Source organism: Mixophyes fleayi, chromosome 7 (genome assembly GCF_038048845.1).
Source record: "Mixophyes fleayi isolate aMixFle1 chromosome 7, aMixFle1.hap1, whole genome shotgun sequence".
Taxonomy (NCBI): Eukaryota; Metazoa; Chordata; class Amphibia; order Anura; family Limnodynastidae; genus Mixophyes; species Mixophyes fleayi.
In genome coordinates, this window is record NC_134408.1 from 675,708 (window position 1) to 691,558 (window position 15,851).

Sequence of the window (15,851 nt, forward strand, 5' to 3'; positions counted from 1 at the left end):
TAGTCTTTGGCAATAGTCAGGATAAGCGCTGTTATCTTTGGGGTGGTGATGGCAGAACTATCTGGCCGCTGCTAATTGGTTGTTTGCATATTGACCCATCCAGGCGATAGTATTTCATTACCTAGTGTTCCAGCAGCTGTCTACTACTGTTTGGACTACTGCAGGAAGGAAGATTCCCATGGGATTTATAAATGGGGTAAACAACTGAAGTGGGGATGTTTGTATTTAATTACATTTTATATGGAAAAATACAACTTTCACATTTATGATGGATGCCTGACACAGAAATACTGCTCTGTTATGTTGTTCTTGAGATAAAGGCAACTCAAAGTACAAATCTGAGACCACAATATTTTCCACAGACTCTTTATGCCTCTAATTGAGGCCTTTGACATGACCTATTAGGGTGTATGTTATGGCCACCAGAGCAGCCCCTTCCTCACTATTCCCCCTCCTGTTCCTCCCATACCCCTCTCCTGCTCCTCCCATACCCCTCTCCTGTTCCTCCCATACCCCTCTCCTGCTCCTCCCATACCCCTCTCCTGTTCCTCCCATACCCCTCTCCTGTTCCTCCCCTACCCCTCTCCTGCTCCTCCCATACCCCTCTCCTGCTCCTCCCCTACCCCTCTCCTGCTCCTCCCATACCCCTCTCCTGTTCCTCCCATACCCCTCTCCTGTTCCTCCCATACCCCTCTCCTGCTCCTCCCCTACCCCTCTCCTGTTCCTCCCATACCCCTCTCCTGCTCCTCCCATACCCCTCTCCTGCTCCTCCCCTACCCCTCTCCTGTTCCTCCCATACCCCTCTCCTGCTCCTCCCATACCCCTCTCCTGCTCCTCCCATACCCCTCTCCTGTTCCTCCCATACCCCTCTCCTGTTCCTCCCATACCCCTCTCCTGCTCCTCCCATACCCCTCTCCTGCTCCTCCCATACCCCTCTCCTGTTCCTCCCATACCCCTCTCCTGTTCCTCCCATACCCCTCTCCTGCTCCTCCCATACCCCTCTCCTGCTCCTCCCATACCCCTCTCCTGCTCCTCCCCTACCCCTCTCCTGTTCCTCCCATACCCCTCTCCTGCTCCTCCCATACCCCTCTCCTGCTCCTCCCATACCCCTCTCCTGCTCCTCCCATACCCTTCTCCTGCTCCTCCCATACCCCTCTCCTGCTCCTCCCATACCCCTCTCCTGCTCCTCCCATACCCCTCTCCTGCTCCTCCCCTACCCCTCTCCTGCTCCTCCCATACCCCTCTCCTGCTCCTCTCATACCCCTCTCCTGCTCCTCCCCTACCCCTCTCCTGTTCCTCCCCTACCCCTCTCCTGCTCCTCCCATACCCCTCTCCTGCTCCTCCCCTACCCCTCTCCTGCTCCTCCCCTACCCCTCTCCCGCTCCTCCCATACCCCTCTCCTGTTCCTCCATTACACTCTGTTCCTCACCTTCCCATTCCTTCTCTTCTGCTTCTCCCCTCCCCTATTCTGCTTTTCCTCCTCATTCCTCTCTGTTCCTCTCTATTCTTCCCCTCCTGTTTCTCCCCCGCTCCTCTCTGTCATCTCCTATTCCTCCCTTGTCCCACTCCTCTTGTTCTTCCACTCCCCAATTTCACTATATTCATCACCTTCTGTTTCTCCCCCTCCCCCATTCCTTTCTCTTCATCCCAGTCCCCATTCCTCTTTATTCCTCTCTTCTCTTTATTCTTCCCTTTATGATTCTCTCCTCCCAGGGGAGGATCTTATCTGAAAACACAATAATGGATGCTTCCAATGAGTGGTTTATCTGTTGCTAATACCCATCACTGTCACAGAGTGAAAGGAATTCTTACTATACCAACTGTTATATAAATATATTTCTACATTACAGATAAATGAGAACAGGAGAAGACAGGTTTAATGCCTTAAAACCAGTTGTATCACCTTTCCTCAGCTTGCTTAAAAAGTATTTTATGAGAATTTCATTAATTATATATTCTTTATTAATCTAATCAGTAATTATCCCACATTTGTACTCAGAACCTGGCTTGTTGTGTGAGAATTGCCAGTCACACTATGCCCTACTAATAATATACTAATGTACACAGCTCACATTCCTTAACACCAATACCAAACGTGTACTTCCCCAAAGAGACCAGGGGATCGGCTTAAACATGGAATGTGGTTTCATTCCTAACAGTGTGAGTCAGACTCAGAGCACACCTGCTGCAGGTATGTCATAGCTGTCTCACTGAGTCACTACAAAGACTGTGCTGCAATGTAGACAGAGAAAACCCACAGAGATAATACACCTACAACGTAGACAGCGATACCAGACTGTGCTGGTCTCAGCCAAACATCCTTCTGCCATAAGTACTTATCTAGACATACGACAGAAGACGTGGAAAGTACCGGACACCATCTCACACTGGAAGGAAACCTTGCAGGATGTGAAGAGAAAATGTCTGAAACACAGGAGGGACAGGTAACTGAGGACAAGAGAAGGTCCATACTAGACCACGGAGAGGGAGAATAGGAAGCAGAGTCTCTGTGAGTAGGGAAGACACAGGAGGGACAGGTAACTGAGGACAAGAGAAGGTCCATACTAGACCACAGAGAGGGAGAATAGGGAGCAGACTCTCCGGGAGTGGGGAAGACACAGGAGGGACAGGTAACTGAGGACAAGAGAAGGTCCATACTAGACCACAGAGAGGGAGAATAGGGAGCAGACTCTCCGGGAGTGGGGAGGACACAGGAGGGACAGGTAACTGAGGACAAGAGAAGGTCCATACTAGACCACAGAGAGGGAGAATAGGGAGCAGACTCTCCGGGAGTGGGGAGGACACAGGAGGGACAGGTAACTGAGGACAAGAGAAGGTCCATACTAGACCACAGAGAGGGAGAATAGGGAGCAGACTCTCCGGGAGTGGGGAGGACACAGGAGGGACAGGTAACTGAGGACAAGAGAAGGTCCATACTAGACTACGGAGAGGGAGAATATAGCGCAGACTCTCTGGGAGTAGGGAAGACACAGGAGAAGTGACATATTCCTGAATTGGTATTTTTACCTTCCTCTGGGTCCATGGTGATGGGGTTGTTGCTTCTCTCATACCTCAGGAGACAGAGATTTTGGGCACCTCTACTGAGGAGGGGCAGTGAGAGATGCTTGTTGTACTCTAGCAGGAGCAGGAAGATGTTCGATCCCTGATCAATGTTTCGCCTGGTTCATCTGAACCTGCCTGGAGGAGAGGAGAGCTGAGACCCATTTACCACAATATAGGAGCTTCTCCTCTCTCGTTACTCAGAGGAGGGAGAGGGGTAAACACTCCTGCAAGGAATAACAATTATATGTCATCCGCCTCAATCCTATATTTACTATTCATAGCATAGTGACAAACTGACTATCAAAGTAATATAGTAACATATAAATGTCAGAAAATAAACTTCCTGGAGCTTAGGTACTGCTGGTATAATGGTTGGGGGGTAAGATACTGCTGGTATAATGGTTGGGGGGTACAGGTACTGCTGGTATAATGTTCGGGGGGTACAGATACTGCTGGTATAATGTTCGGGGGGTACAGATACTGCTGGTATAATGTTCGGGGGGTACAGGTACTGCTGATATTATTTGCATGGCAATACTAATTTATGGGGGTGCACTTCTGATTCAGTCGCTGCTAATGTGCTTATAATACTGTGGTATAATTGTTGTCTGAGATTCATCTCAGTGACGCATATTCCTGAGATCTCCACACTTCTTTCACACAACACTAAGATGTATTGTAGAACAATGTATTACTAGACCATGAGATACACTAGTTCCTACAGACCTCCATGGATACATCTACCATAAGAGGAGGCAATAACACTATAAGGATAGTTTGTTGACATTATCCATTTCCTGACTTTAGCCAGTTATACATTCATTAATGACAAGAACATGCTATAAACACGGATCTCACTCGAATTCTCTTACCCTAAGGAACTGACGACCACTGGAGCCCATGGTCTTCAGAATGGATCAGCAGAGGAGATCAAGGTGCTTATCGACAAACATGATCCCACCCAGCAAACTGCAGGTTTCAATCAGCAAATTCCATCAAAATCTCAAGCAAGAAAAAAACATTCTCTTCATGTTCCCACTTGCACCAGACGGAGATTGGCTATAATGAGTATTGTGTGTGGGTTCTCCTGTATCGGCATTAAAGCATTAATGCTTGCTCTGCAGGTGAGTACTATGATATGGTCTTCATGTACTCAGCTCAGAGACTCACCTCTGCCACCAAAACCATATGCCCTACCTGACCCTCCCTTCTGCCCTCCATCCTCTCAACCTCTGCTCTGCCCTCCCTTCCCTGATTGTCCGCTCTGCCCTTACCCTCTGCTCTGCCCCTCCCCTCCTCCCTGATCATCTGCTCTGCCCTGAACCTCTGCTCTGCCCTGACCTCCACTCTGCCCTGACCCTCCGCTCTGCCCTGATCATCTGCTCTGCCCTGAACCTCTGCTCTGCCCTGACCTCCACTCTGCCCTGATCTTCTGCTCTGCCCTGAGCCTCTGCTCTGCCCTGATCTTCTGCTATGCCCTCACTACCCTGACCCTCTGCTCTGCCCTGAATCTCTGCTCTGCCCTGACCCTCCGCTCTGCCCTGATCATCTGCTCTGCCCTGACCCTCCGCTCTGCCCTGATCATCTGCTCTGCCCTGACCCTCTGCTTTGTTCTCACTTCCCTGACCCTCCGCTCTGCCCTGATCATCTGCTCTGCCCTGAGCCTCTGCTCTGCACTGACCCTCTACTCTGCCATGACCCTCCGCTCTGCCCTGACCCTCCGCTCTGCCCTGACCCTCCGCTCTACCCTGATCCTCTGCTCTGCCCTAATCCTCCGCTCTGCCCTGACCCTCCGCTCTGCCCTGACCCTCCGCCCTGATCATCTGCTCTGCCCTGACCCTCTGCTCTGTTCTCACTTCCCTGACCCTCTGCCCTGATCCTCTGCTCTGCCCTCAATCCTCTAACCCTCCAGTATGCTCTCACTCCTTTTACCCTGTGCTCTGCCCTGATTTCCCTAACCCTCCACTCTGCCCTGACCCTACATTGTGCCCTCACTGCCCTGATCCTCATTCCCCAGATTTTGCACTATGCCCTTACCCTACACTCTGCTCGCATTACCCTCACCCTCTGATCTGCCCTCACTTCCCGGATTATTAGATCACTCAACTGGTTCTCCACTCTTCCTACTCTGCCTTTAATCTCCTGATACTCTGCAATGCCCACACTCCTCTGATCCTCCGCACTGTCTGGGTGTCTTTATGAAGTGTGTATATGCGTGACTTGTGTGTATGTGCGACTTGTGTGTATGTGTGACTTGTATATTTACTATTTCTCATAGGCAGAGCAAGAAAGTGACCAACAAAAAAAGGATCTTCTCTCTAAACGGTCTAGAAAATTCTCTATTGTGAGTATCTTAATGTTTGTGGGCGCCCTGGTGCTCCTGCCCTTACTAGTGGTCTTCATATCCTATATCCTCACTTTCATTGAGTGACACTTGTAATTAAATGACTGGGCTCTAAGAGTTCATGATGACAACTGAGCGATGGACACCCGGTCGGGCCCTTATGGTTCTGCATCTCCAGTACTAAAGCATTCTGAGGTTCTACCGAGTCTTTCACAGGAGCCCCGAACTAATGTGTCCCCACTGTAAGAATCTAAAGTCCACATTCACCGCCAGAACTATTTCTTTGTGATGCTGAAAACTGGCTGAAGGACTAACGGGTGGAAAATGTTTACTTAACTGGAATGTTTATATGTTTTACTATTTGTATCTGTTGTTTGTTATGTATACATTTTTTTTATGTATTTCCGAAGAGTCTGCGTGTGGTGCATAATGTGTATTTAAACAAATAAAACTGAACTATGAGAATCTGAAGCCTCTGGTCCTGATGGGTAATTAAGAGTCATTTAGGAACATTCATAAATATTCCCCACAACATGTCCAGTATTGTGACATCATGTACTGTTATACAGGAAGCGATCTGCAGTTCAACATGGCGGCATCATCTGAAGGGAGAGCGGGGAAACCGGGCGCTCTGAGCTCTTTTGCGCCTCAAACTGCACCAGTTTGTTCAAATAAGAAAGTGTTTTGCATGATAAGATATTTAGGGGTAGAGAGAGGTTCCAGGGCCCCCTCACTCTCAGGACACATGTAATACAGATAGTCCCGGTGTCCTCTCACTCTCAGGACACATGTAATACAGACAGTCCCTGTGTCCCCTCACTCTCAGGACACATGTAATACACACAGTCCGGGTGTCCCCTCACTCTCAGGACACATGTAATACAGACAGTCCCGGTGTCCTCTCACTCTCAGGACACATGTAATACAGACAGTCCCGGTGTCCTCTCACTCTCAGGATACATGTAATACAGACAGTCCCGATGTCCCCTCACTCTCAGGATACATATAATACAGACAGTCCCGGTGTCCCCTCACTCTCAGGATACATGTAATACAGACAGTCCCGATGTCCCCTCACTCTCAGGATACATATAATACAGACAGTCCCGGTGTCCCCTCACTCTCAGGACACATGTAATACAGACAGTCCCGGTGCCCCCTCACTCTCAGGACACATGTAATACAGACAGTCCCGATGTCCCCTCACTCTCAGGACACATGTAATACAGACAGTCCTGCTGTCCCCTCACTCTCAGGATACATGTAATACAGACAGTCCCGATGTCCCCTCACTCTCAGGATACATGTAATACAGACAGTCCCTGTGTCCCCTTACTCTCAGGAAACATGTAATACAGACAGTCCCGGTGTCCCCTCACTCTCAGGACACATGTAATACAGACAGTCCCTGTGTCCCCTCACTCTCAGGACCCATGTAATACAGACAGTCTCGGTGTCCCCTCACTCTCAGGACACATGTACTACAGACAGTCCCGGTGTCCCCTCACTCTCAGGACACATGTAATACAGACAGTCCCGGTGTCCCCTCACTCTCAGGACACATGTAATACAGACAGTCCCTGTGTCCCCTCACTCTCAGGACACATGTAATACAGACAGTCCCGGTGTCCCCTCACTCTCAGGACACATGTAATACAGACAGTCCCGGTGTCCCCTCACTCTCAGAACACATGTAATACAGACAGTCCCTGTGTCCCCTCACTCTCAGGACACATGTAATCTCACTCACAGGACACATGTAATACAGACAGTCCCGGTGTCCCCTCACTCTCAGGATACATATAATACAGACAGTCCCGCTGTCCCCTCACTCTCAGGACACATGTAATACAGACAGTCCCGGTGTCCCCTCACTCTCAGGACACATGTAATACAGACAGTCCCTGTGTCCCCTCACTCTCAGGACACATGTAATACAGACAGTCCCGGTGTCCCCTCACTCTCAGGACACATGTAATACAGACAGTCCCGGTGTCCCCTCACTCTCAGAACACATGTAATACAGACAGTCCCGGTGTCCCCTCACTCTCAGGATACATATAATACAGACAGTCCCGCTGTCCCCTCACTCTCAGGACACATGTAATACAGACAGTCCCGATGTCCCCTCACTCTCAGGATACATGTAATACAGACAGTCCCTGTGTCCCCTCACTCTCAGGACACATGTAATACAGACAGTCCCTGTGTCCCCTCACTCTCAGGACACATATAATACAGACAGTCCCGATGTCCCCTCACTCTCAGGATACATGTAATACAGACAGTCCCTGTGTCCCCTCACTCTCAGGACACATGTAATACAGACAGTCCCTGTGTACCTTCACTCTCAGGACACATGTAATTCAGACAGTCCTGGTGGCCCCTCACTCTCAGGATACATATAATACAGACAGTCCCGATGTCCCCTCACTCTCAGGACACATGTAATACAGACAGTCCCGATGTCCCCTCACTCTCAGGACACATGTAATACAGACAGTCCCGGTGTCCTCTCACTCTCAGGACACATGTAATACAGACAGTCCTTGTGTCCCCTCACTCTCAGGACACGTGTAATACAGACAGTCCCGGTGTCCCCTCACTCTCAGGACACATGTAATACAGACAGTCCCGATGTCCTCTCACTCTCAGGACACATGTAATACAGACAGTCCCGATGTCCTCTCACTCTCAGGACACATGTAATACAGACAGTCCCGATGTCCTCTCACTCTCAGGACACATGTAATACAGACAGTCCCGGTGTCCCCTCACTCTCTGGACACATGTAATACAGACAGTCCCAGTGTCCCCTCACTCTCAGGACACATGTAATACAGACAGTCACGGTGCACCCTCACTCCCACACAGACTGGAGAGCGCCCTCTGCTGTCCATTACCTGGTATCTCCTCCTCTATATCACACACAGACCGGAGAGCGCCCTCTGCTGTCCATTACCCAAATAAAAAAAAGTTATTTAAAAAAATACCAAAAACGAATTACATTTTTTTTTAATTACCACAAAATTTGCACAACCAATCCTGCAGTATAAGCCCATTGGTACTGCAATATTACCAAGTTCACACATTCAGCAGTAAAAGTCCAGTGACATGGTAGAACTCCAAAAGGCAGTTTGGAAGCCCCTGTACAAACTGGCTCTGTTTTTTAACTGCGTTGTCCCCCCTCCAGTGTGTACTCGGAAAGAGTTTTTAGTGCAGCAGGGAACCTGGTCAGTGAGCGGCGAAGGAGGTTGCTTCCTCACAATGTTGAAAAAATGATGTTTATAAAAATGAATAATCAATTCCTCAATGAAGTACAGCACTGCCCTCCAGATACTACAGAGGGACCTGTGGTTGTGGAGTCCAGCGGGGACGAATTGATAATGTGTGAGGAGGAGGAAGTACACACTGTAGGGGGAGAGGAATCAGAGGTTGAGGATGAGGACGACATCTTTCCTCAGTAGAGCCTGTTTAGTCTGTACAGGGAGAGATGAATTGTTTTATTGGTGTGGGGGCCCAAACAAACCAATCATTTCAGCCAAAGTTGTTTGGTAGGCCCTGTCGCTGAAATGATTGGTTTATTAAAGTGTGCATGTCCTATTTCAACAACATAAGGGTGGGTGTGAGGGCCCAAGGACAATTCCATCTTGGAACTTTTTTTTTGCATAATATGACCAATCAACAGTCGTTTGCCATGTTCAAAAAGTAAAACCAAATTTAAAAAAATACAAGAAATTAAACCAAAAGTAAAATGCCGTGTCATAATTTAAAACAAGAGGTATTGACGTGCTCTAAAACTACTGTATTGTTGTTTATATTTTATAAACACTACACTTGACAGCTTGAGTCTTTCAATGAAAAAGTAACTGTCCATTGCACGAATATTTGCAACAGGGACAATTTTAGGGTTAAGAAAGTCAACTAATAACACTTCGACGCTGTCTGTCTTTATAAACACTACACTTGGAAGTTGGAGGAGGTATTGTGGCCCCGGCACCAAATTTACTACCGGGGCCACTCCACTGTGCAGTCCATATTTAGGTGTATCAGATATTAAACAACGGTGACAGTTGATGCCCAATTTTTTAATTATATTGTTGGCGCTGTAAAAAATTGTGTTCCGGGCACACCACACTACGAAGTCCATACCCTTTTTTGGTGGAATTCTGACCCGTGGAGGGTTTTTTAATTATATTGTGGCCTCGGTACCAAATTGTGTACCGGGGCCACCACACTACGCAGTCAAGATAGATAGATGCGTATCATAGATAAAGTACATTCAGTGGTGTGGGGCAAATTGAAAAATATTCAAAATGCACTGACATTATCAAAAACAAGAGGTTTTCACACGCTGAAACTCCAACATGTATATGATGGAGAGGATGGAGGAGCAGCCGTATGTGCAGTGTAATGCAGACCTGTTGAAGGTTTTCTCTATATTTTTTATTGTGGTGGCCAGTGGCCACTACTCTACGCAGTCCAGATACTATTTTTGGGTGTAATTCAGACCTGTTGAAGGTTTTCTATATATTATATTGTGGTGCCCAGTGCCCACTACTCTACGCAGTCCAGATACTATTTTTGGGTGTAATGCAGACCAGTTGATGGGTTTTTAATTATATTGTGGGGAACACTCCTCTACGCAGTCCAGAAAGATACCTCGTTGCAACGTTTTGTACTAAAAAAAATAAAATATTGTGAGGTGTTAGGTGTTCAGAATAGCCTTTAAATTAGTGGAAATGATTGTTATTGAATGTTATTGAGGTTAATAATAGCGTAGGAGTGAAAATAAGCCCAAAAACTTGATTTTTTACACTTTTTAGATTTTTTTCAAAAAAAATCCGAACCAAAACCTTTCGGCAGGTGTTTTGCGACACAATTCCAAACCCAAAACATCGCGAAAATCCGGATCCAAAACACAAAACACGAGACCTCAAAAGTCGCCGGTGCACATCCCTACCATTACCCGGTATCTCCTCCTCTATATCACACTTAGGGCTAGATTTACTATCAGGCGTGTTTGTAAACCCGCTGACTTTCGGCGGGTTTGGCGGCGGTTTAGCCATCCCCGGATTTACTAAGGCTAAACCCGCCGTCCAAATGGCCAGAAATTATGTTTTCAAACCCGCCTCTGTATAAAGCGCCGTGACGGTTTCAACAATGTTCAACATACAAACAGCCGGATTTACTATTAGGGGGTTTATAAAACCGCCGGAAAACCGCCATTCAATAGACCAAAATGAAAGCGCTGCTTGTGAGCGGCGAGATTGATCAAACAGCTGCTGTGCCAGGTATTTGGGCAATCAGAACATAAGAGAAAGCACCTTTAATATTTTAATCATTTGGAAAATCATTATTTATTGCTAAAGGGACAAAATAAATGTAATAATAATTTATGAAAGAATTTTTTTTTATAATTTTTTTTTAAAGGGACACTGTTATAGCATTATATTTTGTATAAAATGTGAATATATAATATTATTAACTGATTGTTAATGGTGGATATAATTATTTATGTTGCACAGTTTGTCATGACATATTGTCCAAATAATGTAATAATTAAATAATTGTATCCCCTTTATATAATGAAAATTTTTTATTCCCTCATAAGATAATATTTTATTCATTTTGCCTCTTAATCAATAAATAATGATTGCCAACATAATTTAAATGTCAATGGTACTTTCTCTAATGTTCTGAATGCCAATATAGTTCAAACAGCATATTTAAGCTATCAAGCCATTCTGAAGCAGGTATTAAAACTGTCCTGTCCTGTCTTTTGGCTGGCGGTTTTGTGGCGGTTTTGTGGCGGTTTTGTGGCGGTTTCATCCAAACCGCCGACGGTTTAGCTTTTTCAATCCGCCACACATCGCCAGTCATTTTAAATTGAAGCCTCAAGTCGCCCTATAGTAAATGCGGCGGTTTGAACCACTAAACCGCCGGCGATGAGTGGCGGTTTCAAACCGCCACCAAACACGATTCTTAGTAAATCTAGCCCACAGACTGAAGAGCGCCCTCTGCTGTCCATTACCAGGTATCTCCTCCTCTATATCACACACAGACTGGAGAGCGCCCTCTGCTGTCCATTACCAGGTATCTCCTCCTCTATATCACACACAGACTGGAGAGCGCCCTCTGCTGTCCATTACCCGGTATCTCCTCCTCTATATCACACACAGACTGAAGAGCGCCCTCTGCTGTCCATTACCAGGTATCTCCTCCTCTATATCACACACAGACTGGAGAGCGCCCTCTGCTGTCCATTAACAGGTATCTCCTCCTCTATATCACACACAGACTGGAGAGCGCCCTCTGCTGTCCATTACCAGGTATCTCCTCCTCTATATCACACACAGACTGGAGAGCGCCCTCTGCTGTCCATTACCCGGTATCTCCTCCTCTATATCACACACAGACTGGAGAGCGCCCTCTGCTGTCCATTACCCGGTATCTCCTGCTCTATATCACACACAGACTGGAGAGCGCCCTCTGCTGTCCATTACCCGGTATCTCCTCCTCTATATCACACACAGACTGGAGAGCGCCCTCTGCTGTCCATTACCCGGTATCTCCTCCTCTATATCACACACAGACTGGAGAGCGCCCTCTGCTGTCCATTACCCGGTATCTCCTCCTCTATATCACACACAGACTGGAGAGCGCCCTCTGCTGTCCATTACCCGGTATCTCCTCCTCTATATCACACACAGACTGGAGAGCGCTCTCTGCTGTCCATTACCAGGTATCTCCTCCTCTATATCACACACAGACTGGAGAGCACCCTCTGCTGTCCATTACCCGGTATCTCCTCCTCTATATCACACACAGACTGGAGAGCACCCTCTGCTGTCCATTACCCGGTATCTCCTCCTCTATATCACACACAGACTGGAGAGCGCCCTCTGCTGTCCATTACCCGGTATCTCCTCCTCTATATCACACACAGACTGAAGAGCGCCCTCTGCTGTCCATTACCAGGTATCTCCTCCTCTATATCACACACAGACTGGAGAGCGCCCTCTGCTGTCCATTACCCGGTATCTCCTCCTCTATATCACACACAGACTGGAGAGCGCCCTCTGCTGTCCATTACCCGGTATCTCCTCCTCTATATCACACACAGACTGGAGAGCGCCCTCTGCTGTCCATTACCCGGTATCTCCTCCTCTATATCACACACAGACTGGAGAGCGCCCTCTGCTGTCCATTACCCGGTATCTCCTCCTCTATATCACACACAGACTGGAGAGCGCTCTCTGCTGTCCATTACCAGGTATCTCCTCCTCTATATCACACACAGACTGGAGAGCACCCTCTGCTGTCCATTACCCGGTATCTCCTCCTCTATATCACACACAGACTGGAGAGCACCCTCTGCTGTCCATTACCCGGTATCTCCTCCTCTATATCACACACAGACTGGAGAGCGCCCTCTGCTGTCCATTACCCGGTATCTCCTCCTCTATATCACACACAGACTGAAGAGCGCCCTCTGCTGTCCATTACCAGGTATCTCCTCCTCTATATCACACACAGACTGGAGAGCGCCCTCTGCTGTCCATTACCAGGTATCTCCTCCTCTATATCACACACAGACTGGAGAGCGCCCTCTGCTGTCCATTACCCGGTATCTCCTCCTCTATATCACACACAGACTGAAGAGCGCCCTCTGCTGTCCATTACCAGGTATCTCCTCCTCTATATCACACACAGACTGGAGAGCGCCCTCTGCTGTCCATTACCCGGTATCTCCTCCTCTATATCACACACAGACTGAAGAGCGCCCTCTGCTGTCCATTACCAGGTATCTCCTCCTCTATATCACACACAGACTGGAGAGCGCCCTCTGCTGTCCATTAACAGGTATCTCCTCCTCTATATCACACACAGACTGGAGAGCGCCCTCTGCTGTCCATTACCAGGTATCTCCTCCTCTATATCACACACAGACTGGAGAGCGCCCTCTGCTGTCCATTACCCGGTATCTCCTCCTCTATATCACACACAGACTGGAGAGCGCCCTCTGCTGTCCATTACCCGGTATCTCCTCCTCTATATCACACACAGACTGGAGAGCGCCCTCTGCTGTCCATTACCCGGTATCTCCTCCTCTATATCACACACAGACTGGAGAGCGCCCTCTGCTGTCCATTACCCGGTATCTCCTCCTCTATATCACACACAGACTGGAGAGCGCTCTCTGCTGTCCATTACCAGGTATCTCCTCCTCTATATCACACACAGACTGGAGAGCACCCTCTGCTGTCCATTACCCGGTATCTCCTCCTCTATATCACACACAGACTGGAGAGCACCCTCTGCTGTCCATTACCCGGTATCTCCTCCTCTATATCACACACAGACTGGAGAGCGCCCTCTGCTGTCCATTACCCGGTATCTCCTCCTCTATATCACACACAGACTGGAGAGCGCCCTCTGCTGTCCATTACCAGGTATCTCCTCCTCTATATCACACACAGACTGGAGAGCGCCCTCTGCTGTCCATTACCCGGTATCTCCTCCTCTATATCACACACAGACTGAAGAGCGCCCTCTGCTGTCCATTACCAGGTATCTCCTCCTCTATATCACACACAGACTGGAGAGCGCCCTCTGCTGTCCATTAACAGGTATCTCCTCCTCTATATCACACACAGACTGGAGAGCGCCCTCTGCTGTCCATTACCAGGTATCTCCTCCTCTATATCACACACAGACTGGAGAGCGCCCTCTGCTGTCCATTACCCGGTATCTCCTCCTCTATATCACACACAGACTGGAGAGCGCCCTCTGCTGTCCATTACCCGGTATCTCCTCCTCTATATCACACACAGACTGGAGAGCGCCCTCTGCTGTCCATTACCCGGTATCTCCTCCTCTATATCACACACAGACTGGAGAGCGCCCTCTGCTGTCCATTACCCGGTATCTCCTCCTCTATATCACACACAGACTGGAGAGCGCTCTCTGCTGTCCATTACCAGGTATCTCCTCCTCTATATCACACACAGACTGGAGAGCACCCTCTGCTGTCCATTACCCGGTATCTCCTCCTCTATATCACACACAGACTGGAGAGCACCCTCTGCTGTCCATTACCCGGTATCTCCTCCTCTATATCACACACAGACTGGAGAGCGCCCTCTGCTGTCCATTACCCGGTATCTCCTCCTCTATATCACACACAGACTGGAGAGCGCCCTCTGCTGTCCATTACCAGGTATCTCCTCCTCTATATCACACACAGACTGGAGAGCGCCCTCTGCTGTCCATTACCCGGTATCTCCTCCTCTATATCACACACAGACTGAAGAGCGCCCTCTGCTGTCCATTACCAGGTATCTCCTCCTCTATATCACACACAGACTGGAGAGCGCCCTCTGCTGTCCATTAACAGGTATCTCCTCCTCTATATCACACACAGACTGGAGAGCGCCCTCTGCTGTCCATTACCAGGTATCTCCTCCTCTATATCACACACAGACTGGAGAGCGCCCTCTGCTGTCCATTACCCGGTATCTCCTCCTCTATATCACACACAGACTGGAGAGCGCCCTCTGCTGTCCATTACCCGGTATCTCCTCCTCTATATCACACACAGACTGGAGAGCGCCCTCTGCTGTCCATTACCCGGTATCTCCTCCTCTATATCACACACAGACTGGAGAGCGCCCTCTGCTGTCCATTACCCGGTATCTCCTCCTCTATATCACACACAGACTGGAGAGCGCTCTCTGCTGTCCATTACCAGGTATCTCCTCCTCTATATCACACACAGACTGGAGAGCACCCTCTGCTGTCCATTACCCGGTATCTCCTCCTCTATATCACACACAGACTGGAGAGCACCCTCTGCTGTCCATTACCCGGTATCTCCTCCTCTATATCACACACAGACTGGAGAGCGCCCTCTGCTGTCCATTACCCGGTATCTCCTCCTCTATATCACACACAGACTGGAGAGCGCCCTCTGTTGTCCATTACCAGGTATCTCCTCCTCTATATCACACACAGACTGGAGAGCGCCCTCTGCTGTCCATTACCCGGTATCTCCTCCTCTATATCACACACAGACTGGAGAGCGCCCTCTGCTGTCCATTACCAGGTATCTCCTCCTCTATATCACACAGACTGGAGAGCGCCCTCTGCTGTCCATTACCAGGTATCTCCTCCTCTATATCACACACAGACTGGAGAGCGCCCTCTGCTGTCCATTACCCGGTATCTCCTCCTCTATATCACACACAGACTGGAGAGCGCCCTCTGCTGTCCATTACACGGTATCTCCTCCTCTATATCACACACAGACTGGAGAGCGCCCTCTGCTGTCCATTACCCGGTATCACCTCCTCTATATCACACACAGACTGAAGAGCGCCCTCTGTCGTCCATTACCCGGTATCTCCTCCTCTATATCACACACAGACTGGAGAGCGCCCTC

The 15,851-nt window shown here is 48.6% G+C and overlaps 1 protein-coding gene across 1 annotated transcript; it reads left to right on the plus strand.

Moving 5' to 3' along the window:
* Nucleotides 1-1,876: 1,876 nt before the first annotated feature.
* On the plus strand, nt 1,877-5,878 carry TMEM265 (transmembrane protein 265). Its single transcript, XM_075178718.1, has 3 exons — nt 1,877-2,444; nt 3,942-4,187; nt 5,342-5,878. Exons 1-3 carry the CDS (start codon nt 2,421-2,423, stop codon nt 5,492-5,494), a joined length of 423 nt encoding a protein of 140 aa, XP_075034819.1. The 5' UTR covers nt 1,877-2,420; the 3' UTR covers nt 5,495-5,878.
* Nucleotides 5,879-15,851: the final 9,973 nt, after the last annotated feature.

Coding starts and splice junctions, on each gene's coding strand:
- TMEM265 (XM_075178718.1), top strand. CDS start 2,421: ATGTCTGAAACACAGGAGGGACAG. Junction 2,445..3,941: donor CTGAAACACAGGAGGGACAG/GTAACTGAGGAC, acceptor TCTTACCCTAAG/GAACTGACGACCACTGGAGC. Junction 4,188..5,341: donor CATTAATGCTTGCTCTGCAG/GTGAGTACTATG, acceptor TATTTCTCATAG/GCAGAGCAAGAAAGTGACCA.